Source organism: Condylura cristata, unplaced genomic scaffold (genome assembly GCF_000260355.1).
Source record: "Condylura cristata isolate star-nosed mole 26May11 unplaced genomic scaffold, ConCri1.0 scaffold00011, whole genome shotgun sequence".
Classification (NCBI taxonomy): Eukaryota; Metazoa; Chordata; class Mammalia; order Eulipotyphla; family Talpidae; genus Condylura; species Condylura cristata.
Window position 1 is genome coordinate 35487502 of NW_004567112.1, and position 27287 is coordinate 35514788.

The 27287-nt window shown below is 43.8% G+C and overlaps 1 protein-coding gene across 1 annotated transcript; it reads left to right on the forward strand.

The window, feature by feature from the left end:
* Positions 1–3893: 3893 nt before the first annotated feature.
* Positions 3894–27287, forward strand: DUPD1 (dual specificity phosphatase and pro isomerase domain containing 1). The gene is made up of 3 exons (XM_004681060.2): positions 3894–4093; positions 17887–18107; positions 27043–27287. Exons 1-3 carry the CDS (start codon positions 3894–3896, stop codon positions 27285–27287), a joined length of 666 nt encoding a protein of 221 aa, XP_004681117.1.

A 27287-nucleotide genomic window follows, 5' to 3' on the forward strand; every position in this document is an offset into this window, starting at 1 on the left:
CCCATCAAATCTGCACGCTGGAGGATAATAGATCCCAGAGCTCCCTCTGCGTGCCAAGCCGCTGGGTAGACCACACCACTTCCTCTTCTGTCTGGAAATGCAGCCGAGGCTTTCAGCACGGAGATGAGGAAGGGAATGGCTCCTTCTACAGAATAATGAAGGAGGAATGGCTCCAGCAAGGGTGAAGTCAGCTTCAGTAATCAAAGAAGGCAGGCAGAGGTTTCAGCATGCAATTCCCTAGACTCACCTATTCTAAAGTCTCCTTTAGGGGTGGGCAGTGATCAACATGTGCTAAACCTCCAAAATTAGGTGTCCAGGATCACTCATTTCAAGACAAGACAAGCTCGTGCCATGAAGTGTCCGAGCTTCTCTTTAACATTAAGAAGCCTGTGTTAAGAAGAGCTAAAACTACACTCAGAGGGCCCTCCCTGGTGGCAGCACAGCACTAAGAAGCTAAAGCCACTTCAGCATGAGTTCGATCCCTGCCCCAGAGGTGACCCACATGGCGAGGCAGACCTCTCCTGACCCACCCGCTGCTCCCCTCAACAGTGTACTTTGTCCATCTGCCTGTTCTGCTCCCCACTCTTGTCTGGTGATCCTCTCACCGCCCCTGCACCTCTGGCCTGTACCCCAGTTCTGTATGCATAAATAAATAATCTTTTTTTTTTTTAAACTACACTCAGGAGTTTGAGGTGTCTGTGTTGCTTCCACATACCTTGAAACAACTCCTCCCTTTGAGATGGTGAACATCAGTAGTCAGGCACCAACATGGAGTTCAAGCTTTAGCAGTCACCCACTACAGGGAACAGTCTATCCTATATTCTCTTGCTTTCTTCCCCCATTCCCTGAATCGGCCCAGAAGCTCAGTTCTACCTCATCAGCTCTGCCTGAAATTTTTAGCACAAGCTCAGAGTCTTCTTCATTCACCCTCTCGCTCACTCCCTCCCTCATTCTATTCATTCACTAAGCCATTCCCGCATTAAACAAGTATTTCCAAAGCACCGCCTGTGTGTCCAGACATTGAGGTTACAAACACAAAGGGCAGTAGGAGCTATCTTGAAGGAGCCCGGAGTGAGGTCATCCAGCCCTTTGTTCCTCCCAATCCCACAGCCTTGTTCTGGGATAAGGGTCTGGCTTCCACTTTAGTGAAAAGATGGAAAACATATGAACACCTCCTCTTGATTCAGCAGCTCCCTGACTCTCTAGCTACATCCTAGGGCAATTATCAACAAACTTTAGTGAGTATCAGATGCACTTGGGAGCTCTTTAAAATGGAGGCTCCCTCCCCTTGAGCAACCCAGGAACCCATATTTTTAGCAGATAAATGACTGATAGAGGAGATCTTCACATCACACATTTAGAGACTTAGAAGAAGGGCCACTTCTGTTGTCATTGTCCTCACATCCCACCCCCAGAATTTTGCAGATCGACACAGATCCTGGCTTCCCATGTTCCCCAAAGACATGCATTGCTACCTAGGGATTCTTTAACCCATCTACTGTGAACTTGGGAAAATAAAATTTTCCAGAGCAGTAGTTTTAGCACTTTTCTTTTTCTCTTTAAAAGGTCTTGGACATTTTCAAACACACAAAGAGAAACAGTAACTACAATGCAACCATCACTGAGGATGCCAATCTTGCCTCATACACACCACCTTCATCTAGAGTCTCCCCCACATGTTATGAGATCTTTCAGCTTTATTGTTGTGGATACAAGTCACAGATAATTTATCACTTCATCTGTTAATATTTCAGTATGTATTTCTAAGAGATTAGGGTCTGTGTTATAATTTAACCATCCTCTGAATCTCCTGCATTATTGGCTAACAGATCTAGAGTTTGAGGACTTGGATCAAAGATTCAAATTTTCCTTTAGAAAGACTGATTTTGTGGGGGGGTGGTGCCTTCTTTCAGCAGAAAGCCCATCCTGTCAGACTGTCCTTTCATGTTGTTGGCAGTCCGTGTCCAATGAATGTCTACACCCATTTGCTTATCTGGTGTTGCAAAGTGCTGCTTTCTTCCTTCTTTAATTACCTGACTACTTCTACAAAAGAGAAACTTCTCATCTACCCAAGAGCACAGTTTTTATCAGAAAGGAACAATAAATGTTAGCATCTGTCTCTTTACTTATGTGTCTTCAAAACAATGAACTGCTTCCCTAGTATTTTCCAGCAGTGAATACTGGTTTTAAGAATCCTGACATCTTAGGCCTCCCTGATGGCCTAAGGGTTAAAGTCTCAATGCTATTACCAAGCAGACCCTCTACTGTTTGATCCCATTCAGGGAGGTGACCCAAATGGTACACCAGACCTCTCCTGTCTCACCCACTGCTCCCCTCAGCAGTGTATTTCAGTAGATCTGCCTGTTCTGCTCCCCACTCTATCTCTGGTGAGTCTTCTCACCCTTTGCACCTCTGGCCTACACCCCAGTTCTTCTACACAAAAAAAAAGTAAGTAAAATCTTAAAAAAAAAAAAAATATGATGCCACTTCTGGGTATACATCTGAAGAAAATGAGAACACTAATTTGAAATGATTTACCCCATGTTCACTGGAGCATTATTTACAATAGAGAAGGCATGGAAGCAACTAAAATGTCTACCAATAAATGAATGGATGACAACTGATAGGTTTCTTGTGCTCCAATTCACTGCAGCTATTTTTATTACCTCTCTTCAAAAATGAATGTATTTTCTTCAACTTGTATTTGGAGTCCCTCTGACATGATCTTAGTGGTCTCTGAAGCTACGAATCCTTCTTTCCATTTTTCAAATCCCTTCCTCCCCATGTCAGCAATTATTTTTCCTTAGAAGACAAGCCCAGTATCACAAATATCCTCAGTTTACAATTTTCCTCATCTGCAAAACAGGGAGAATGACAGTGCCATGAATTAAAAATTGAAAACACTGGAACTGTGCCTGTCACAAAGTGAGCACTAGATAACTACTGAAGAAAAAGTATCTCTCCCTTGACCCCCCACCCCTTCACCTCCATGTTTATTAGTCACTCTACCCTTTTCTCCTTTCAGTGTCTCGGTGCAGGGAGAACTTCCCTTCTCAATAGATGTAGTAGTCACTCTGCTCAGGAAACAAAGCTGCCTTGGAGAATTCATTTCCTGGGAGACAATGGAAATTTCTCCACACTCACTTCAGAGACTAAAACACCTCAAAGGCACCTTTCAATCTGTAGACAGAGCTTTCTATTTTGGAGCATCTCTTCTGAACCCCTAGAAAGTTACACAGCTGCCAGCCTCCTAGTGTGAGAGAAGAGAACATGGATTTCAGCTTTCCCAACAAGTTGACAAATCCTCTTACAGCCAAGTTTCCTTCCACCCCAAAGCCTCTGAAGCCCCAAGTATGTGTGTGGCTGGCCAGACCAGACAGGCTTTGGAGTTACAGGTGTGCCCTTTCCCCAGAGGGGAAATGTTAAATTCCATAGGCCTGGAGTGTCGGGGACCTCTTTATTTGGGTTCAAAAGTCCATGCCAGCAGGTCCCAGTCAGTTAAAGGAAAAAGCAGGCACCGAAGAAAAGGTAAGAGCTAAAAGAAAGGAGGTAAGGGACCAGCTGTCCGTAGGGACTTAGGTCCAAAGCCACCTTGGGCGTGGGGCAAATCTGCCATGGCCCACTTCAGAGGACCCCCTAGCACTTTAGCTCTGGAGGAGACTGGAATGTTGGGGAAGTATTGTTTAACTGCCATCATGGCCTCCCTTGTTTAGCTCTGTGGCCTGGAAAAAGGAAGCAGAAGCTCAGCAGGACATGCCTGCCAAATTTTAAGATCAGCTTCTTCCTATCTCTCTCTGTAAAGTCCATTCCCTGTCTCTGTCCCCTGCTAACCCCAATCCTGACCTTCTCTCATGACCAGTTTCAGAAAGGAAAGAAAACCCCTTGGCTCCAAAATGACATCTGGAGAACCAAAGACAAGCCTCAAGGAAGCCTACCCGTCTGCCAAGAGGCTGCTGCCAAGGGCGGAGGAGGAGGGAGAGGCGGACGACTACTGTACCCCTGGAGCCTTTGAGCTGGAGCGACTCTTCTGGAAGGGCAGTCCCCAGTACACCCATGTCAACGAGGTCTGGCCCAAGCTGTACATCGGTGATGAGTAAGTGTTCTGGCCAAACCCTGGCCTTACCCAGAAGAAGGCAGATAGCCACTCCAGGCCATACCCCTTGCTACCACCTCGCCATTGAGTGTTTGCTTGTAGGATAATTGTTCTCTGAGAACACTGTTAGGGCTGTGTTGATTTTCCCATTACAGAAAACTTAGAAAGGGGCCTAGACATGATAGAGATTTCTTTTTTTTTAAAGATTTATTTATTTATGCAGACCGACCTGAGGTACAGGGGCCAGAGGTGCAGGGGAGGTGAGAGGATTCACCAGAGACAGAGTGGGGAGCAGAACAGGCAGTTTAACAAAGTACACTGCTGAGGGGAGCAGTCTGCTGTGCTGTGTGGGTCATCCCTGGGCCCTGGGAGTTGCGCTGAAGTGGCTGTGGCTGGCTTCATAGTGCTGCACTTTAACCTGTTGTGCCACCAGGGAGGGCCCAAGATAGAGATTTCTTTTAAAAGGAAGAAGTCCAGAAGGAGGCAAGGTGGTACTGGCATGGAGACTCAAGGGACATCAGGACTGAGGATCCTGTGCTTCTGGTACAGGGCAACCCCATGTGAACTGGGCTGCCTGTCCGTGGGTCCTCACCCACTCGCTTAAAACTCTAGGACATCCTTTCCCCTTAACACTTCTACCTCACCATCTGTAGGGTATGGCTTTCTTTTCAAGGTTGTTGCCTGGACTAAGATTACCAACAGGGCTCTTGCCATTAGCTATAGGATCCATTTGGCAAGATGACAGAGAGAAAGGAAGAGCAAATGGGCATCTTCCTATAGGGAAGTCCTATCCAGATGGCCCCAGACTCTGGCTGCAAGGGAGTCTGGGGAATGTAGTCTTTCATTTTAACTGGGTAGAGCACAACAAGAATGAAGTCAGTTCTGATTATGACACAGGAGTACGTCAAGATCTGTGTAATGAAGCACAGTTGGCCTAGCCAAAGATCGGGTTGCTGTCCCCTTCTCTAAACTTTTACAGTCACCATTTCCCCTCCTCCATTAGGAAGTATCTACTGTAAATACTATTACTAACAATCACCCCTATATTTATGAATGCCTAAGTGCCAGGTTGTATGCTAAGCATCTTGCCTGTTTGATTTCATTTTTATTCTCATTATAACCCAGTGAAAGAAGTCATCTAATGAGTCCTGTTTTAAAACTGAAAACTGAGGCACAGAGCAGTTAAATAACTTGCCTGAAGTGCACAGCTCGGTAGGTGGCAGAGTTGGATTCAAATGCAACTCTGCCCAACCCGGAAGCTTTCATCTTAACTAGTGCTGCTGCTACTCCTTTCATCCCCCAGGATTCCAGCTCACATTCCATCTCTCCAAGAAGCAGATGGTACAGGACCCCAGCAGTGTGATTTTAATAAACATCTCACTACTTAATACCTAGAGATAGCTTTCTGGCCATGGAATACCCAGGGGAAGCAACGCTTGTCTTTTTTTTTTTTTCTTTGTATTTTTAAATGGAAAATGTTATAAAGATCACATGCCCTTTTATATTAAATTAAACCAAATCAAGGGCTATAAAAACAATAATGTCCCTCTGACCTCTTTTCTACCACTGAATAATCAGTGTTTAGTTTACTGCTTATTTCTACTACTTTCTGTATGCTACTGCAAATATAAGACAGCATATATACATATAGAGGATTTTCATTTCTTTTAAATAATTGTTAGGAAAAAAAAAAGGAGTTCCTGTTATTCCCCAGTTGGAAACACTAGGGGAATCTAGAGGGGAGTATCTAGCTATCTTGGGACTCTCTGCTGTTTTCTTTTTTCTAATAACATCTTTATTACGATATAATTCACATTCCTTAAAATGCACCCATTTAAAGTATACAATTCAGTGGTTTCGTTATATTCAGAGGGTTGTGTAACCATCACCACTATCTAATTTCAAAGCATTTTCATCACTCATCTCCAAAGGAAACCCTAAACCCATAAGTAATCACTCCCCTTCCTCACCTTTTCCAGTCACAGGCAGCCAGTCTGCTCTCTGTTTCTATGGATTTACCTCTTCCAGACGTTTCACATAACTGGCCATTCATTACAGACTTTTTTGACTTAGCATAATGTCTTCAAGACTCATCTAAGCTATGACATCCGTATTTTTTTTTCTTGCCAAATTATCTCTATTGCTTTTGTAACTTTTCTGTAAGTCTAAAATTAGTTCAAAATAGAAAAGAAGCACATGTACTTTGACCCAAAATATACTTTAAGAAATGTAATTTACAGAAATAAGAATACCAAGATATAAACACAACCTATGTAAGCAGTAATGTGTAGATACAATGTTTGTTTTTAACAATGTTTGAAATACCAGAAAAAAAAGAGTGGGGAACCTGAATCTCTTTTATTAATAAAATATTAAATGAGTACAGTAAATATATGGCTTTCCTATTATAAAAATAATACTTGCTCATTGTATAAATACAGAAGTCAGATTCGTTGTTGGCAATAGGTGAGCAAAAAAACTTCCCAGAGGGTTGTATGATTTTAGGTAATATGTATCAAATTTAGTGCAGTGCTGATACATAGTCAGAGGTGTATCAATAAACGTTAGCTATAGTAATAAGAGTGATTCATAGTGTAAACAAGAAAACTTATTTATTTTTAAAAAATTTAAATGTAGTACTTTTTTCTTACATGGTTAATTTTTGGACATTATCTGATTTCTCCTCTCAGGGCCATCACTGTAGTTCTCCCATCATCAAAGCACCTACAGTCCATCACTATATTCCCTTATGTTCTTCTTCCCCTCACCCCTCCTCACACCCTTCCAAAACAGTTACCAAAGCCCAGTACTCCAGTCACTTTTTCTAGTATTTTAGTATGCTTTCCCCTAAACTTTTTATATCAAATGTTATTTTTGATCTTGAAATTTATATATAGGTGTAACCATATTGGTTACTAATTTTATCTCATCTTTCTTTTGCAACATTGCACCAATTGTAAACTTTCCCCTTATTTTACACTGCTCATACACTTAGTTATATAATGTTGATGTAATAATATTAATTATAAATACATATGTACATATGTATACATATGTATATGTAATAATATAGCAGATAGATATAAGATCTCTTCTTTAACCATTTCCCTATTTTTGATCATGTTGGTTATTTCCATATTCACACTTTTCTTAATAATGCTGCAATGAGCACTTTTATGCATGATTTTTTTTCATATTTAAGATACTTCCTTAGATAGGACCTTGAAAGATTTAAAGACTTACACTGTCACTGTGTTTTTACCTACACTGTTCCCTCTGCTTAAAATGTCCTTCCCTTCACCTCTTGTCTGTGTCTAGATCCTCTGCATGCTTCAACGTCCATTCAAGACATTTTACCATGGTGCCAACTTTCCCCATTCCAACAGCTATTGTTTCTCTCTATATATTATACACTATATTATCTTTCCCACAGCTTTTACTAGTAACAATAGCGAAGTTGTATAGGCTTCTTAGCGTACCATGCCCTGTGCTAGGCATCACTTAAGCACTGCAACAGTCCTATAAATGACGAACCCATATTACTGCCATTTTTGCATATGTGCAAGCCAAGATTCAGAGAGTTCCTTTACTGGGCTCAGTCAGCCAGTATTTACCAGTACCTTACAAGGGGTGGTGGGGGAGACAAGCAGAGCCTGAGACTCCAAGAAATTAAGTGCCCACTAATTCCACCACTAGTAAGTGGTCGAATTTATGCTCAAATCCAGACCAAGAAAATGTGACTAGTCAGATAAGGAATTTTCACAATTGAGAAGAGATATGTAGAAAGTAACAGTGGAGAGAGAAAAATAGGTAGTGGGGTGGAAGGAGTGTGGGCACTGAGTCTTGGCTCTGCCATTTATCACTGTATGCTCTTGAACAATGTATTTTGTTGATCTTCCATGGCAACAGAAATGGGGCTTATCTTCATGGGGTGAAGAATGAATGCATGGACACAAGCAAAGTGTTAGCGTAGTAGCTGGCATGCAGTAATGCTCAGTTAAGTGCTTGGTATTATGGAAAGAGAAAGCAGCACAGAAGTGGTGAATTCCAAGCTTGATTTTGGAGAATGGGTAGAATCCCAGCAGAGAGAGGAAGATGAGAAAAAGCATGGAGGTGAGAACAAACATTGTGATCTATCTGAAGACAGGGAATGAAGAAAGTGTACTTTCAGGTCTGAAGTACCACTGTGTAGTCAGTTTAGATCTAGCTTTGCCGTGATCACATGTAATCCCAGTCTTCCGATGAAGTAAAAAGAGAAGATATGGCAAACCAGAAGCTGGCTCAGAGTGATACATGCCACTTATGCCCACATTTCATTGGCTAGAGCAAGTCCATGCCAAAGCCTCACATCAAAGGGGCAAGAAAGGGTAAACTAGCTCTGGATGGGGGCTGGGGGGCAGTAGTATAAAGGATAATACAACCTATCTCAGTCACAATCCATTCCAGATTTGGATGCTTAGGACAGGTCCTTTTGCCTTTCAGGTTCTAAGTCCTCATCTCTAAAAAAAATGGCTACTGAGAAGATACAAAGAGATAAGAAATGTGAAAGCATTTTGTAAATTGCAAAGTGACAGACAAATGCAAACTATTACTACCATTATTTAGTGAGAAAGAAACCTGAGAAGGTAGGTTAGAGCCAGCTTGTGGAAGGCAGAATGTTGGCCAGGGAACTTGATTCAGGAAGCAATTAAGAGAATATAAGCAAAACAGACATGCTTTACTTAACCAAGAGTGGGGCATTAGGGTTTGATGCAGTAAGATATGCCTGCCTCCTTAATATATTTAACCACAATCTTGTTCCTTCAACCAAGAAAATGTCACTACCCCTCCAATTCAGTCCAGCTTTGCCTAATCAAGTTCCAAAACAAACACACACATGCACAGCCTAGGTGAGTCCGCAGTCAGAGTATGTGACCCCTGTGTCCAGCAGGTAGCGAGGGCTGAAGTCTGTGTGGTGTGCTGCTCGCCCCACCTCTGCTCAGAATCCCTTTTCCACAAGCAGTTAAGAAGGTTAACGAGATAGATGCTTATTAAGAGAGCAGTTAATTCTACTGCCAAAGCAAGCACATGCAGGTTATACCCTATCTGTGAGCAGGAAGAATGCCTGTTATTCTTAGTCTCTGTAGGTATTGCCCAAAGCACTGAAAAGATCAGAGCTGACTCCACATGCATGAAGCCTCTGTTTTAATTTGATGTTTGCATTTAGGTTGAGTTTTCTCTTTCCCTAGAAGCACCTTAGATTTGTGTGTGTGTGTGTGTGTATTTTTATATTTTAAAATAATATAATAGTTTATTTTTACATCATTTTGTGCCTTTTTCCATCTCAGTTGTAACCCCCGTGGGCTTCCCATCATCAAATCACCCCTGTGCCATGACCATAGTCCAGTGCACTTCTCTCCCCCCACTGTGTTTGATCCCATTCCCCACTCCTCCCCCGTAAAATGTCTCTGGTATATAGTTGTTCATTACTACTATTTTTTTCACCCCCGGTCCTTTATACTCCTGCTACCAGTGAAACCATCTGGTATTTTCCTTTTCCTTTCTGGATTATTTCACTAAGCATAATCCCTTCCAGCTCCTTCCATGTTGCTGCAAAAGGCATGTGTTTATCTTTTTTTGCATATTTGTACCACCTCTTTTTAATCCAGTCATCTACTTTTGGGCATTTGGGTTGATTCCATGTCTTTCCAATTGTAAATAAAGCAGCAATAAACATGGGGGAAAGCACCTAAGATTTTTAAAAGACAAGACTCTGGAAGTTGAGTCTATCACGACCCAAAGTGAGTGAGAAGAGCCACTGGCTATTCTTGGAGACCATGGATGCTTGGGACTTGTGGGGACTAGACTTCGCCCAAGAAGCAACTCATTCTTTCCCCTCTTCCTGTCTCTTCACGGCTTCTTTATGCAGAGAGGCAAAATGGCTGAGCCTCTGCTGCAGAACCACAATGTCTGAGGTCATATGCTAGTTCCTACATCACTCAAGCTTTCTGAGCTTTAATTTCTTTACCTATAAGAGGATGATTCAATGAGTTGGTATGCCCTTTAGTGCAGTGCCTGGCACAACCAATAAGTGTGAACTGCTTTATATTCAGCAGCTTTTGAAAATTCAACTTGCAGCATGACAAGAAAGTAAAAAGTCATGACTTTTTGCCACAAAAGGGTCCCCTCTGCTAAGAGCATCTGGGGGAAACACCATAGATCAAATTTCCTTCCATGACCCCAAGGCCAGATTGAAAAGCAATTCCCTCCTAAAGGGACTGCTCCAGCCCATGACCAACTTCCCCCACAGACACTGCCCTGGCTTTCCGGGGACCTGGGTGGCCTAAGACCTAAAGGGGCTTGGCTACATCAAAGCCCAGGGGCCTGTAGGTTTCAAATTTCTAAAGCATTTTTTCAATCCCAGCTTATCCCAAGGGAATTCACCAAATGGGGTGACTGTTGACTCCAGCCTGGAGAGTTTACCAGTCCAGGTGAGGGTAGAGGTGGCCTAAACACAGCAGCCTGGTGAGGTGTCTCCAGACAGGAAGGGGGGATGGCTGGTGCTCAGGATGCCTGGTCAGAGGAGGAGGTCAGGTGAGGTCAATTAGACACCTTTTGGAAGTGCTCACTGTGAAGGATTCCTGGCTCAAGGCACAGGCACCACCTCATTCATTTCCCACACTTGGTAGGGTGCCTGAATCTGCCACAAGTGGGACAGAATGACACAAAAGCCCTCGAGCAGGAATCAGGGCACAAAGTTCAAGCCCCCAGTGTGGGTGGCCACGATGTATCCCCCTTGGCAAAACATTTTACTGTTCTCGGACTCAGTTTCTTTCTTTGTAAAATAAAAGAATGATTTAAAAAATCCCTTCCAGCTCTAAAATAAAATTCTTTTTTAAAATGTTCTATTAAATAAATTAGGCTTTATTAGGTTCAAGTACATACTTGTTTTATTACTTTTAAGTCATTCAAATTAGATTCAAATTAGGTTAACCAAGTGTTGTCCTCCAGAGAGCCAGGATTGGCTGTCAATGATGAGATAAGAATAATTCATCGCCTCTTATCAATCAGCAGCCCCTAAATGGGTGCTTCAGAAATGCTTGAGTATGCTTGAAAGCACTAAGTTTCTGTAATTTAAATATTCTCACTTTAATCTCATTCCCATCTTTCATTTGCTTAGCAGAATCTTTTTTCTTTCTTTCTTTTTCCCTTATAGTCAGCAGGAAGGGAAAATCCTGGGCACTGTCAAAGTGACTGCAAATTCCCAGGCAGGACAGCCTCCAAGAGCAAGGTTTAGCTGAAACAGGGTAACTGGGAAATCTCTCTTCTGCTCACAACATGGGCAGCCCAATGAGCTAACACCAGGGTGCAGTTAAGCTGCTTTGTTGCTTGAATGGTGGGGGCCACAGAGCAGTTCCCTACTTTCATTAGATGAGACTGGGCACATTCATGGTGGTATGGCCATAGAGGCCCCACTTTTATTAAGACTATAGTTGTCTCCAAGGTCTGACTTTTGGGATCATCAACAACTGTCTCTCTCCATGAAATCTCACTCCACCAATTACTTGTGGTCAGCCTCACTCAACCAGAGCTTGAGTTCCAGGGTATCTCTGTCCTATCCTTTCTGCATTTCTGCTCCCAACCAGGCCAACAGCTTCGAAAGATAGTAGCATCTTCAGGAGACTGGGAAGTGAGATGAAGGCAAATCAGTCAGCTAAGACAGTCTTCTGCTTGTGAGAGGGTGCTCACTGGAGCACCTGGACAGCTGCCGCTCCTCCTCCCTTCAAAGGAGAAGGAACCAATCTCATCTCAAGGCACCAGGCAGAGCTAAACCTTGGCCACTTCTCCAGGGTGGACCATGGGTTATTTAAGAGGCAGTGAAAACACAAACCAAGGTTAACAATTTATATAACTTGTTAAGTGTTACCTGAAAGAAACAGTAACCGGGTAGCCAGAAAACTTGGACTCCAAACCTGCTAGTACTGGAGGTGACTTGGGTGCAACTGGCCACCAATCAAGGGCAAGTGGACCCGGGAAAGCAGCAGGAGGCTCTGATCTGGCTGGGCTCTCCCAGACCAGAGACAGCTTCTCAGTGAAAGCAACATCAACCATGCCCTTCCATTTAGCCACGTGCCTAGTCCCATCATTAATGTATCATTAATACCTCAAAACCAGGCCTCCTGCATCTTCTCTTGCTCCTTTCTTAGCCTTCACCATGGAGGACGAGAGCCTGGGGGGATAGAGCAGATGATGGAGCGCTTTCTAAGCAGCTTTGAAAGTGCCAAGACCACCTTATGTCTTTGCAATAGTAGGTCTTTTCTGACTTGAGCCAAGGAAATAATCATGGCATTCATTTACATATGACATGAATACATGATGTTTATCACCAAAATTTATAAAACACAGAAAAAAAAAGAAAATTAAACTTCCCATTCCTCATAATAAACAGATACTGGCAGCCTTTTGGTCCACATCTTTCTATGGCTTGTTACCCTCAAATTTATCTTTGGACTTTTCAAAGAAAGTTAAATATTATTATCATTCAACGTTACAAGATTCTTGTAAAGAAAGTACTGCCAGTGTAATTGGCTCTACTTAAAAAAAAAAAAAAAGATGAAAACTGAGGCTCAATTGTTTTAGTTCATGCAGCAGTTTAAGCTTATAACTACACCTGTCAGTCCTGTGTTTTCCTAGAGGCCTCAAAACCAATCAGCATCAGCAAGCAACAAGAATACCTGAAAAGCTAGAATGTCTGTGAATTTCACTTTCCCATCAGGTGAGCTGACCCAGATGGAAAGCTAGGAATGTGCCTGCTGTTTTCAAATCCACCTGCAAGGGATAGTTACTGTTAAGCCCTCAAGGGAAGTCATCAGTAGGGTCATGTCTGTGAAATGACAAGATCACAACAACATCACATGCATTAAAACAAATAAGGGGCCCTCCCTGGTGGCGCAGCGGGTTAAAGCACAGCACTGAGAATCTAAAGCCGCTTCCGCATGAGTTCAATTCCCGCCTGCCCCGGAGGTGATCATATGGCGTGGCAGACCTCTCCTGGCCCGCCCGCTGCTCCCCTCAGCAGTGTACTTCATCGATCTGCCTGTTCTGTTCCCCACTCTGTCTCTGGTGAAGCCTTTCGCCGCCCCTGAGCCTCTGGCCTGTACCCCAGTTCTGTATGCACAAATAAATAAATCTTTAAAAAAAAAAAATAAATAAGGAGCTGGGCCATAGGCCTCTGACATACATGGGCCCCCGTAAGGTTCAGGAAGCCCTCAGATCCTCACAGACACCACTCTCTCACCAGTGGACTTTCTTTTGAAGAAAGAACGCTATCGACATGGGAGCAGCTGGTCCCGGTCACAAGGAAACTAGTAGAGGCCATGCACGTCCCTCATGCCCTTCTTGCAGCGCCACCTGGGAAAATGGGTTTTCAGGCAGATGCTGAGGGTGTGCCTGGGAACCAGGACGGGATCAAGGGGCCTGATGCAACAGAACATACAAGAGCTGCCCAAGGAGACTGCTTCACAGAGAATGCTTTCATTTGCCATTCCTCAAGGGTGGGGCTGCAGCAAGTTCCCTGGAGGAACTTGGGAGGGCCTGAAGGTGGCTGGAGGAGGCAAAATAAGGGAGAAGGAAGACAAAAGACAGGAGGTCTGGCTGAAGAAACAGGAATGAGTAAAAAGATTTCTATACATATCTTTGGTATGCAGTCAGAATCCAGGGCTGGCAGGAAGGCAGAAGAGTAGACAAGAACTGGGTCAAAAAGGGATGCGACAATGCTCTTCAACAGTAAATGACACAATTCCAATAAATGTGTGAAAACTTGTCCAACTTCATTGCTAAAACAAATTAATGAAAACAAGACACTTTTTTACTTGCCTATGGAACTAACAAAGAGTAAAAATCAGTATGTGTAATTGAGCAGGCTTTCTGGAGGACAATTTAGTAACAAGCATTAAGTGTGTTAAAAATGCTCCTATCAGGCCCTCCCTGGTGGTGCAGCGGATTAAAGCACAGCACTGAGAATCTAAAGCCGCTTCTGCATGAGTTCGATTCCCGCCTGCCCCGGAGGTGACCACATGGCGTGGCAGACCTCTCCTGACCCGCCTGCTGCTCCCCTCAGCAGTGTACTTCATGGATCTGCCTGTTCTGCTCCCCACTCTGTCTCTGGTGAAGCCTCTTGCCGCCCCTGAGCCTCTGGCCTGTACCCCAGTTCTGTATGAACAAATAAATAAATCTTTAAAAAAAAAATGCTCCTATCAACCAGAAATTCCATTTTAAAAAATCTTCTTTAGATTTTGGACATAGAGACATGTCCAAAGAAATACAGCAAAGTTGTTCATTTTCAATATTTATTATAATACTCAACACTGACTCTTTTTTGGGGGGAAGAGGTGGGTGGGAAGAGACGGAAAGAGAGACAATGTGAGACAGAAGGAGAAGAAACACAAATATCCCAAAACAGGTTCTTAATGGGGTAAAAATGCACAAATCTGTACATAAAAAGGCAACTTGAGTGCCTATATAAAAAAATAATCTATCTCCAGGGGGTAGATATACAGATTTGTGAGTGTGTTTGTGTGTGTGAGAGAGACAGAACTGTGCATATTCTACATTGAACATGTGTTATTTTGTAATTAAAATTATTTTTAAGATGAACAGATTGCTTTCATCTAGGATTTTTCTTAAATAACAAGAAACAAAAGCTCCTGCATCATCTAGATTCCATAAGTAAATTCCTAAATCTGTTTTTCTTTTGAACTTTCTTCTTCAGCAGACACATTTTTTAAGTGTCCTTTCTCACATTATCATCTGCGCAGGTGGCCCTGAGACTTCAAAAAATAAAATAATACAACACCAGTCAGCATCCTCCAATAACTGCTGAGCTAGGGCCCTCGGCCCACTAGGAACCTGCCTCCATCAACAACCCTGTCCACCAAGAATACCAACAGTCGCTCTTTGTCTGCCGATCCCCATTCTGCTATGGATACTCTTCCCAGTCCTCAAGTAGACTCTGAAAAAACCAAACAAGGGGGAAATGTCCTGACTGGGGTGTGATGAGGCTATCATGTCCTCTTCTCCCTAGCTAGCCACAGCACCTGGACACCATGCAGTGGGCCTTAGATGCCCACTAAGTCCAATATTTCCCCTACGTCCTTTTCACTCCATTGGACACAGCCAAAGGCAGCTCTGTGGGGTGTGGGGGGAGGGAGAGTAGAGGTGGCACGCCATGCATGAGTCTTGGTGCATATCTACCCTAATCCCTGACTCCAAAAGCAGCAAAGTGCAAATTGTTATTTATTCAAATTGTCATTTGATTATGTTGAAACCCAGCTGCTGAACCCAGAGAGAACAGTCTTTATGGTGGGTAGGAACTTCCTGTCAAGGACAGTTAATTTTAATTTTTCCACTGAGCTCAACCTCAAAGTGAGGTTGATTGCTACTCAGCAAGATGGACTACATTAGCAGAGGCTTTAATTGAGCACAGATCTATGTCCCAAAAGCATAATGTTTGTTGTATACATACTTTGGGACAAGGAGAAAAATGAGAAACAGACCTTTCCGAGGAAAAATTGAAAGCAGAGTATGTTCCATAGTCAGGATGGCAGCACCAAAGGCTGAAGTGGAGCTCTTATCTCCCCATCTCAGTTCCAATGGGCTTCCACAAATGTTTCTAAAAGCTCAATGCCTATGTTCAGGTGTTTCCTTCCCAAGCTAGGGGCTCCTTTCTGTTCCCTCCAGGAAGCCAGTAATAGACAAGGGGGTGTTGACTGAAGAGTATGGCCTGTGCTCCTGGTGAAGGGGCCTTCTTATTCCAAGGCATTGACCCATACTGGCCTCCAATCTGGTCAGTCTGTCCACATTCCTTCACTACTGGCCTTGAGATGAACCCTCAGCTGGAACACAGCACTTCTGGCCTCTTACAGTTGTAGTTCCAGACCCTGTCACCTCTTTGCTGAACTGTGGGACTGACCTTTGTGCTGTTGAGGGACAGTTTGTCTTAAAACCCATTTGGGGATACCCTTCCTCAAATGCTATCAAAAGCTATCCTTCACCTGCAAATACAGATCCTGGCAATCAAACATTTTCATCATCACATTCCTCAACCTCTTCAAACCTTTTTTGACTCTCCCCTCACACCCTTCTGCTCTGGTCAAATCCCCACCTCCCTGCCTTCATTCCTAATCTATCAGCAAGTCCTGTTGCCTAACACCCTAGTCCAAGTATCTCCCTCATTTAGCTATACAACTGCAATATCCTTCAGCAGAGTTTCCTGTTTCTACTGTCTGCCTCTCCCCAACCCATTTCCACACATCAGACAGAATGATCTTCAAAAGAGTAAAACAATCCCTTCCTTAAAATCCTCTTTGGCAAAAATAAATAAAATTCTCTGTAGCAAATGGCATTCCCCCATATTTAGAATAACCTCCAAATTCTTCTTGAAGGCCTGCAAGGTCATCATGACTCATCCTCTGCCTACTTTTCTCATTTCCTGTTAAATCCAAATTCCCATTGCCAGACAGTCACATGGGTTTCCCTTCTGTTTCAGCATTTGCTGTCTCTCTGCCTGAACCAACCAACCACTTTTCCTCCAACTCTTCCTCCACCTAGCTCCATCATTCAGTCTGTACTTAAATGCCTCTTCTACAGAGGACTCCTCTGAGCACTTTACCTACAGCAGAACCCCTTGGTGGTTCTGCACAACTCTTAACCACTCTCTGAAATTATCTTGTTTATTCAGTCGCTGCTTATTTGCTCTTCCCAACAGAATCTAAGCTTCCTGAGAGACGCTGACTAACCTATTCACTGCTGGATCATCAGCACCCAAGACAGTGCTGGCACACAACAGATTCTATCTCAATCTCTATTTAGGAATAAACAACTGATTCTAGGAAATAATGAACATTTCCTGAAAGGCCTTTATTATCTCCAGCATCTGTCCCTTAGGTTGTGCTATTTCCTTGGCTTGGTGTGTCCTTGCCTCCCTCTTCTCTAGTTACCAAGAGGGGACACTTGTAAGAAGGCAGCTTCTCTCCTATGGTCTCTCCCCCTTCCCTTCTAGACAGAAATAATACTGCCTCATGTTCCAGGCCACCTACTTCAACAACATGACTTTCCTCTCTACCTGAACATTTTTTTTACTAGAAAGACCATAAACCAATAAATAATTTCATTTTTGACTTAAGGCACCTCCATGCAGTCAATTCAAAGAGATTGTTCAAACAGTTCTCTTTTTCAGAACAATGTCTGGCCCAATTGCACAATGACCCACTTATTTAAAAAAAAGGTTTTGTATGGAATTCAGCAATCCCCTGGACATCAAGAATTTTGCTCGATCCTCTTCCAATCAAATCCTCGCCTTGAAAGCCCCGCCTTTAACCATTCATTGGAGCCCTGACCTCCAAACCCTATAAACATGTGGGGGTTTCACAGAAGAGACCAGCTTCAAGGAGTCCCCACAGGTTCTGTGAAGGCGGCCCTCACACTCACGTTGACTTTTGCCTGACAGGTTATTTTGGTGGCCTTTTGGGGGATTTGGTAGATGCGACCCCTATTCCTGCAATCACCACAGTATTTGGCACCAAGCTCTTCTTTATCTGGTGAATAATGTAACAACACATAGCTCCCCGACACCATCCTCCACCCCCTTCCTTCTATAGGTGGCCAAAGGGTCAGTAAAAACAGGCCTTTGGACGAGGGAAGTCATTTCGATGACTAGTCCTTATTTGGACGCCGAAATCCAGAGCAAAACCTGTGGGCGACCCCCCCCCCCAGTTGCCACACAGCCCACCAGCCTCTCTCTCTCTCGCGTCCAGGGCGACCGCGCTGGACCGCTACAGTCTGCAGAAGGCGCGCTTCACTCACGTGCTAAACGCGGCCCACGGGCGCTGGAACGTGGACACGGGCCCCGACTACTACCGAGACTTGGCCATTGAGTACCACGGTGTGGAGGCGGACGACTTGCCCACATTCGACCTCAGCATCTTCTTCTACTCGGCCGCGGCTTTCATCGACTCTGCGCTCCGCTACGACCACAGTAAGTCTTGCGCGGTCCGTCCTACCCACGCTCCCAGCCGTGACCCCGCCCCTAGACGTGGCCCCGCCCCCGAGATGTAGCCCAGCCCCCTGGACGTAGCCCCGCCCCTGGACGTAGCCCCGCCCCAAGCCCTAGCCCTGACTTGGAACTGAATATATACTGTCTGGTCCTTCTCCTCCCAGATCCTGGGAGTTAGAGATAGCAAGTGGGTAGACTGCTCACGTCTGAGCCCCTGGACGTGCGGCTGGTAAAATTCCGGCCTTGATTGTGCTCTGGCGAATCAGGAGGGTTTAGAGGAAAGGTCTTGGGCCTGAATCTCAGTTCCCTAAAGAACATCTGCCATCCTCAGAAGGTTGGGGCTTGAAACACTAGTTGTGCCTAGGCTCAAACCCGACTAACAGCAAGGCCTTCGATTCCAGAAACCCCCCAGGGAGAAGACTTGGGTGGAAATCTGTGAAGAGCTTTCAAATTCTAAGTCACAGTCTTCGCCCTTCACACTCCAGCCCCACCTTTGCCGAGTGAGGACTCCTATAGAAAGTTGACAACTTAGTGATTACAAGTGGCAAATTATATTTGAGAGTGTCAGCTTTGTTCGTTTCCTAAGATTAATGATCCATCTTTTAAATCACAGTGCTAGTCCTTGTACTCAAAATGCAGTTTTAACTGCCCTAATCCAGATAAAGTCTACAGAGCTATTTTGGAGAGAAGGGTACAAGTTCAGGTATGCATCAGGGTAAAATAATATGCAGTTATTGCTTCAGGGTGTACTTCAGTGGCATTCCTGAGAGGCCAGAGGGACTTCGCCTCCCTAAAAATCTGTGCTCTGACTTCAGCCCCATGTGTTACACCCCTTTACAGGGCCACATCACAATTTAGGGTATCTAGTTACTAAGATTTGCTTGGCACAAGAGGTTGGGGTCATAAGGCTCACTAGTTGACTAGCCTGCTTCAAGAAATTGCAACCTACAATTGAGACTAGGTTACATCTGCTAGAAAGCCCCAGACCTTGATGGTCATCCCAAGGTGCCCCTGGCCCCTTAGCCAGTCATAGACTTTGACAACTTGCCACTATTTTGGTTCGGAAAGCAAAGTCACAATGAAAAGCAGTCCACGGAGCTGACATGTATGCATTGGGGATGCCTTATTTCAAAGTTGTCCTTCTATGAGTCTATTTATGGGCCATTTTTTTGTGTTATGCACATTCTGGGTTTCCAGGCAGGATCAAAAAGCGACTGGACTCTGACTCATCACCATGAGGTAAAATTTGCCTGAGAGTATTTTGAAGTTAACTGAAAACATATTTGACATGAAAAAACAAAAAGCTATAACTACCCAATCCTTCAGTTTCTGCTTAATGTGCTCACTTGCCTTTACCATATCTTTGACCTCCCCCCCTTCTTCCTTAATAGAAGCAGTCTGGCAGATTTTGGAGAAGACAGGGCTGGGTGCAGATTCATGCCGCACAACTTGCTAACGATGTGATTTCTCCGAGTCTTGGTTTTTCCAACTGGCGATGAAAATTTTTACCTTGAAAGGTTATAATGAAGTTCAGCAGTAACCCACATAAAGCACTTAGCATAGAACCTGGTGCACAGCAGGCTCTCAGATGTATTTGATAAAGAGAGGTCGTGTACCCTGAAGCCCATAACCACACCAGCACGTGCACATCATCATAATAAAGTTTCCAATCCCAAAAGGGAAAAAAAGACATTCCAACTTTGAACTCCTGTGATATACTCACACGACAGCTGGTTTTCCGTTGCTGGCACACCATTTTAGCGTGTGCTCCCCCCCACTCCTCCACCCCCACCCCCACCCGAATTAGGAAAGAATGGGGCTCCAAGTCATCTGTTCAAGCTTGAACAGATGATAGAACATCAGCGAGATGGCAAGATAGTACGGATTGTGGCTGCTGGACTGGGTGGTTGAAAGCACTCAGCAAAGCAAGGGCCAGAGAAATAAAGGGCCAAGCATATACATAGGTCAGAGATATTGGGGGTGGGGGGGAGAAGGCTTGGGTGGGGTGTGGGACTAGACCAGCTAGACCAGTTGGCTAGGGATGGGGACATGACCTCATTGCTGGGAGAAAGGCTGGATTCCCTTCTCAGTGCCCTTTGCACTTGTATATCTAAAGACTTCCTCAAGTCTGAGGCATAAATCAAAAGCCAATCCTTCAGGGCCATGCGGAAAGCTTTACCTGGTGAAGTTGGCTGCATATAAGGCTGTGGGATGCAGATAGGGGGTGTTTGTGGCCAAGCAGAGAGACCTACCTCCTCCCTCCAGGGGCAGCTGCTACTTAATCCCAGCCAAAATTTGTCTTGTGAGAAACGGTAAAAATGTACTCAACCTGACTTTTCAGGAAAAGTCTCCAATCTGGATTTTACTGTAAAATCACTCAAGTGTTGGCAACAAACTGACAATTTCTGAAAATGCTGCAAAAGCCAAACAACAACAACAAAATCCAATGGCTGCCTTTTTGTAACCTGTACCCTGAGGAGTCAAAGCAACAAAATAAAATGCCTCTTAGCTCTGTAACAGCCTTGTCCTAGACACCATACCTGGGCGGTGGCGTGCTCAGCCTGCATGTCACATGCAGTGGGTGGCCTGGGTGTGTCTAGTCATGCATTAGAAAACCAGGGACATAGGACAGGAGCCTTTAGTGCCAGGCCTGCTCATATGTTTCTTATTATACTCTTAATGTAAGAGGTGTCAATGGACAGTGTGGCCCAAAGGCAAGGCTTTGCTCTTTCCTCTCACTTGTCTGTCCTGTTCTTCTCTGGCTGGTTTCAGCCAAGTGCATACCATTTTCCACCACTGCCCCTCCCAGTCAGAGCTGTTTGTTCACTCTTGTTGAGAAACATTCTCGGTGGTGGTATAGCATGTACTGGTGGGCTGTAATCAGCCCCTTGGGGTCCACATTTACCCCCATTTTGCCCAGACATGACCCTTCTGTTAGAACTCCCACGCAACCACTGGAAAAATCTTAGAGGTAGTCTAGTCCACTGTCTTGCCCTAAGCATTGGGGAAACAGAGACCTAGAGAGGTCAAGTGATATGTCCAGGGTCACAGAGCTAATCAGAGTCTAGCAGGAATTCCTGCTGTTACTCAAAGAGTTCTTTGTCCTTATTTTGAGCATCTGGTGACTTTGCTATATAAAAGGTCACCAAATACCATGGAAGGTAAGGCATGCCAGCTGGTTATAGGATCTGAGGATCTGAAACAACTGAACTTGTCATTCTTCATCAGAAAAAGAATACTGGCAAATTCTGCCATGGGATCCCATTTGGACTGACTTAACTGCTCCTGAGTCGACATCTGCAGAGGTGAATTATTGTGGTTTTTGTTTAATGAAACTTCTAAGAAATCCCAGGGCAGATATCAGGAGACTATAAAGATCAGATATTACTATCTTTTTTTTTTAAAGATTTATTTATTTATTCATACAGAACTGGGGTACAGGCCAGAGATGCGGAGGGTGAGAGGATTCACCAGAGACAGAGCGGGGAGCAAAACAGGCAGATTGATGAAGTACACTGCTGAAGGGAGCAGTGGGTGGATCAGGAGAGGTCTGCCACGCCATGTGGTCACCTCCGGGGCAGGTGGGGATCGAACTCATGCGGAAGTGGCTTAAGCTTCTTAGTGCTGGGCTTTAACCCACTGTGCCACCAGGGAGGGCCAGATATTACTATCTTTGTGCCCACTTTCTTCTTTCCTTCTTTTCTTAAACAAACTGTCCATAGCCTGCTTTTGAAGCCATCTCAAAATCTATTATGAATAAGCTAGGTATGAATAAATAAGTCCACTTTTGAGCAGGAAGATGATTTTCCAGTGCTCTACGCTTTCACCACCCCAGATTTTCAGGATGTTTTTAGGATCTTCTGCCCCACGGCAGCCTATATAGACCTGCTCCCAGGCTGTTCAAAGCACACCATACACCCTTTTCCTGAGGCCCCCCCACCCGCCTAGGACTGCCTGGAGTTGCATGTGTCTTTGCATGCTATGCTGCTGGGCTAGTGAGTAAGAGACAGGCAAAAGGCATCCCCCCAATTAAAAAAGGACTGTGTGCCAGGTGGTTTGGTGATGGGAAGCCCATGGGGATTACAACTGAGGTGGAAAAAGGCACAGAATGATAAAAATAAACTATTATATTATTTTAAAATATAATAAATAAATATCACTGAAAAAAATGAGGGCTGAAAATTTAATGATGAGTGAAACAGACAAGATCCCTGGCATCTTAGAAAATACAGCCTACTAAGCTGAATAGCATATAAAAAAATGAATCTATCTGATATTAAAAAGGAATAAAAATGATAAAAGAAAAAAAGGACTGTGTGCACCTGATGGGGGAGAGGCAGGTTGGGGAGAGGGAGGGAGGTAATACGTCTGCCTTGTATGTCTGTCTGAGTGACAGAGGCCTACCTTCTGATGACCAGTGAAATAATGCAAGCATAAGATTGTGGGAATTCACCTCTGGGTAAAAGCCAAAGAGGAAACATTTAATTGAAATAATCATTTTCAAACACAGATTAAGTGTTATCAGTGAGTCTAAGATGCAGTGAGTTTTAAATGTTAGCAGCCTTAAAAAAAAAAACACTAGGAAAAAAAAAGAAAATATCAGCATGTGCTATGTGTAATAAAAGTGCACATCATCTGGTGAAACTTTCATCTCATATATGCACAGTTGTGACACTGTAGTATTTAAGAGCTTCAGTGGCTATTCTGTTGCCCGGGTTTGAATCTGCCACATCCTGGCTGTGAGACTTGAAAAGTCTCTTCTCTGCACTTCAGCTACTTCTTCCGTAAAATGGACATAATAATTTCATCTACCTCATTGAGTTCTTTTGGGGATTGATGCACTTGGAAGATAAGGGGCAGGGTGAGGCTGTGTACATGATAACTGCGAATTTTAAGTTCTGTTTTCAGAGGTCACACACTAAAAGGTCTGAAAGTCACTGATATAGAAAATGCCTGTCCTGGCAATGCTACCTGAATTCAGAGCACTAATCCTGGTTGGTATCTTGCTCACAGAGAGGGTCCTTATTTCTCTGAAGTGGGCTATGTTAGGAACAGGTCAAGTGATACCTTCAGCGCCTTCTGTTCTGGATTCTTCTGGTAGCAGTTTCTCACCACCCCATCCTGGGCCCCAAAGGAGGGTGCATAGTAGACCCTAAGAGCCAAGAGGAAATAGTCCCCTTAGATCTTTGGACAAGCCTCTTGCCCTAGGGATACCTATATTCTCACATGGCTGAGCTTAAAATAGCTCTGGTGCAAACAAAATTCAGCTTGAGAAGCTCCACTTGGAGGTGAGCACCACCCCAACCCTCCTCCCCTATCATCTCCTCTTCCGCTACCCCTGCCCCCTCCACCTCTCCTCCCATTTAACAGACTTTAGACTCCCAATAGACTTAATGAACTACAGCTTTCATCTGTTTCAAGTATTTAGTCATGACAGAAAGAATTACCCTTTTTGCCAGTAGAGGAAGAAATGCTTTAGTTATCAGCAGAGTTGGCAAAGGGCCAGGCAACCTCTGGAACAATCTGTGGGGATTAGAACGCCAGAGGTAGACATTCCACTCCAGGAGTGGACAGTCATGCCTTATGATTGCCTGGAGCCAGTCTCTTCCAAACCTAGGGGAGACTCCAAAGAGTAGGGGTGCTGGTTCTCACTCTCTTTTCTGGCCAAAGTCACAAGAAAAAAGCAGTATAGCCACACACTTGCAGCTCAGTAACTCGGAGGGTGGGGTGCGAGGCCTGTCTGGTCAGCTATCAGCTTGCCAAGGTTTGTGAAAATGAATTGTGATAGTTAATCATTTTTCTGGAGTGTCCTTGTGCCAGGAATTGCATTTGGAGAGAGCATGAGTCAAGTTCACACAGCTGACTCATGCACAGGGTGTTGCAGGCCTCTCCAACCCAGGTGTGGTGGGAGCAAATGCCAGTGGGCCAGGCCTCTTGCATTTTTCATGCCGCTGTGGCTGCAGACCATACCATGCTTCTGGGCTGGTCTGTGAGGAAGGTGAGTGGGCAGAGTGGCAGGGACAGGGAGCTACATCCATTCACAGGTGTTCTTTTCTAAGCTGCTCTCATATCCTGATGATGCTCCACAAACCTAGAAATGTCCATGAGTGCCTTCATGGTCATCTTTCCAGGCCTCAGATCTGAGACTCTGGAACAAGGACAGCTACGGATCACAAGACTCAAGTTGTCCCAGCTAGCTCAAGCCCATAGAGCAATCCCACAAGCCATTGGGAGTGCAACCATGGGATGGCATGGGTGGGGGTGGCCAGAGAGGACAATCTCATTACTTTCTCTGTCCCCAGAACACAATGAACGGTGGCCAGTGTATAGCATACAATGACATGTTGCTTTGAACTATTTCTAGTGATGGCATCAGCTTTCAGGGTGACCTCTGTCACCGCTGTGAACCTATTTCCCCATCCATAATGCAGGAATGATGATGAAACCATGAGGTGGTATCAAGGATGAAATGAGATCACTGATGCATTATTTGAGCTCAAGAGCACCACCAAATGGAGTTGATTAAAATTTATCATATTAGCTCTTGCATTCAATCTATTGTGATGTGATATTTGATGTTTTGGTTAAAGAATATAAAGAAAATCCAGTCTCACTCAGATATGTATTTGAGAGAGAAATTTTACTTTTTCAGATAATTGTGGGTATTCTTCTTTGCTAGTACACCAGAAAATTCAACAAATGATAGGCTCTCAAAGGCGAGTTGTAATGTAGAATTTGAAGCCTTATCAATAAACTTCATACAGGAGCTATTCATCTGTTACGTGAAAACCACTGAACTGTCTTATATTTCCCCTCAGCTTTTAAGTGTTGACTGAGGTTATGCTGGTTTACAGCACTACTTATGATTTAGGGGTATATTGCACATCGGGGTGCACTTATCCCTTTGAATGAGTGTTTGTGTATGCTACAGGTAGATACCTAGGGGAGGGACTGATGGTAAACTTATTTTTAAAAGTATGTTATCACACCACATCTACCACAAACACCCCAAGAATCCTCCACATAGTCCATTGTTAGCCATGCATAATTTTGTAATATCCCACATTAGTCATTTGGAAAAACTTGATTTAATAGGTCATATAGGTCTTTCTAATGTTGACATTTTTCATTGTACATTATTCAAAAAAAACCACTTGTCAATATCATTATACTTCTTTTTTGTGTGTTTCGGTTTTGTTTCTTTACATTCCACATATGAATGAAACCATCTAATACGTGCCTTTCTCCTTCTGACTTATTTCACTTAGCATCATCTGCTCCATTCAGACTGTTGCAAATAACAAGATTTCATCTTTTTTATAGTTGAGTAGTATCCCATTTTGTACATATATCACATCCTTTTCTACTCATCTTTTCTTGGGCACTTATGTGGTTTCTATAGCATGGCTATTGTAAATAATGCCGCAATCCTTTTGAATGAATGTTTGTGTATTCTACCTAGGAGAGAGGGATTGATGGTAAATCTCTGTTTAATGTTTTGAGAAACCACCATACCATTTTCCATAGATGCTGGTCTAGTCTTAATTCCCAACAGTATGCAAAGACTCCTTTTTTCTTCACACCTCTGTCAACACTTTTTGCTTCTGGTCTTTTTGATATGGGCCACACTCACAAGTGTGAGGTGATGTCCCATTTGTGATTTTGCATTTCCCTGATGAGAAACACTTTTTCATGGGCCTGTTGGCCATCTGTATGTCTTCTTTGGAGAATTATTTAGCTATTCTGCCATTTTTACAATTGGGTTATTTGTTTTCTTACCAGTGAGTTCTATGAGTCCTTTGCAGATTTGGGATCTTAGCCCCTTTGTTGGATGCATGATGTACAAATGTTTTCTTACATTCCATACGGTGTCTTTTGGTTTTCATGATCGTGTTTCTCTTTACAGGAGCTTTTCAGTTTGATGCAGTCCCATGGATTTATATTTGCTTTTGTTTTCCTTGCCATTGTAGTTGAGTCCCTAAGGAACTTGCTGTCTCATACTTTGAAGACATTTTTTACCCATGCATAATTTTGTAATATCCTACATGAGTCATTTGGAAAACATTGGTTTACTAAGTCCAAGTTGTACATTATCCAAAAAACATACTTGTTAATATCAATACAGATCTTAACAGAGAAATCCTAAAAGTATTAGGAAACTGTCAGCCTCATGGCTACAACCACAAGTTTTCCAAAATTCTCTTGTTTTTCAAATTTTTGTTTGGAAGCTTGTATTTTATCACTGGCAACAACTATCAGTTTTCTTTGATACAAAAGGCTCATTTTAATCACTTTTGAGAAAAAAGCTGCTAAATATCCAAGTTTGAATTAAGTTTTCTAAGTAAAAATGGTGCCTTGTGAAACAGAGGTTAACTCAACCTGCCACTCAATCACCCATGTGCTTTTCCTTGAGATAAACATTACACTTTGGGTGCAGCCAAACTATGTACATCCCATTTCATCACACAGAATTTTTCTTAAAGATTTATTTACGCACATAAGAACTGGGGTACATACCAGAGGTGCGGGTGGTGAGAGGACTCACCAGAGACTGAGTGGGGAGCAGAACAGGCAGATTGACTGAAATACACTGCTGAGGGGAGCAGTGGGTGAGACGGAGAGGTCTGCCACGCCATTTGGGTCACCTCCCTGGTCAGAGATCAAACTCGTGCTGCGGTGGCTATGGAGAGCTTCCTAGTGCTATGCTTTAACCCATTGTGCCACCAGGGATGGTCCCATCACACAGAATTTTAAGAAGTGTAACCAAATAGTGAAGTTAGATAAAATTAATTTTTACTGTTTCATCAAGCATATTTTAAGGAAAGTTCACTTTTTATTTTCCTACAAGTGTGCATAGTGGTGACAATACAGTAACGGCTAGTATAACTTGGTGTCTCTTCTCCATACCCCATTTCAGATAAGATCCTGGTTCACTGTGTCATGGGCCGCAGCCGGTCAGCAACACTGGTCCTAGCCTACCTGATGATCCACAGGAACATGACTTTGGTGGATGCCATTCAACAAGTGGCCAAGAACCGCTGTGTCCTACCCAACCGGGGCTTTCTGAAGCAGCTCAGAGAACTGGACATACAGCTGGTGCAGCAGAGGCGACAGGTGCAGGGCAGCGACAATGGTGAGATGGTTGGTGAGGAGGAACCCTAG

What these genes read in the sequence shown, in the direction of transcription:
- DUPD1 (XM_004681060.2), top strand. Translation starts at nt 3,894, where the DNA reads ATGACATCTGGAGAACCAAAGACAAGCCTCAAGGAAGCCTACCCGTCT. An exon ending in AAGCTGTACATCGGTGATGA is followed by an intron (nt 4,094 to 17,886) that starts GTAAGTGTTCTG and finishes TCTCGCGTCCAG; the next exon opens with GGCGACCGCGCTGGACCGCT. An exon ending in TGCGCTCCGCTACGACCACA is followed by an intron (nt 18,108 to 27,042) that starts GTAAGTCTTGCG and finishes ACCCCATTTCAG; the next exon opens with ATAAGATCCTGGTTCACTGT.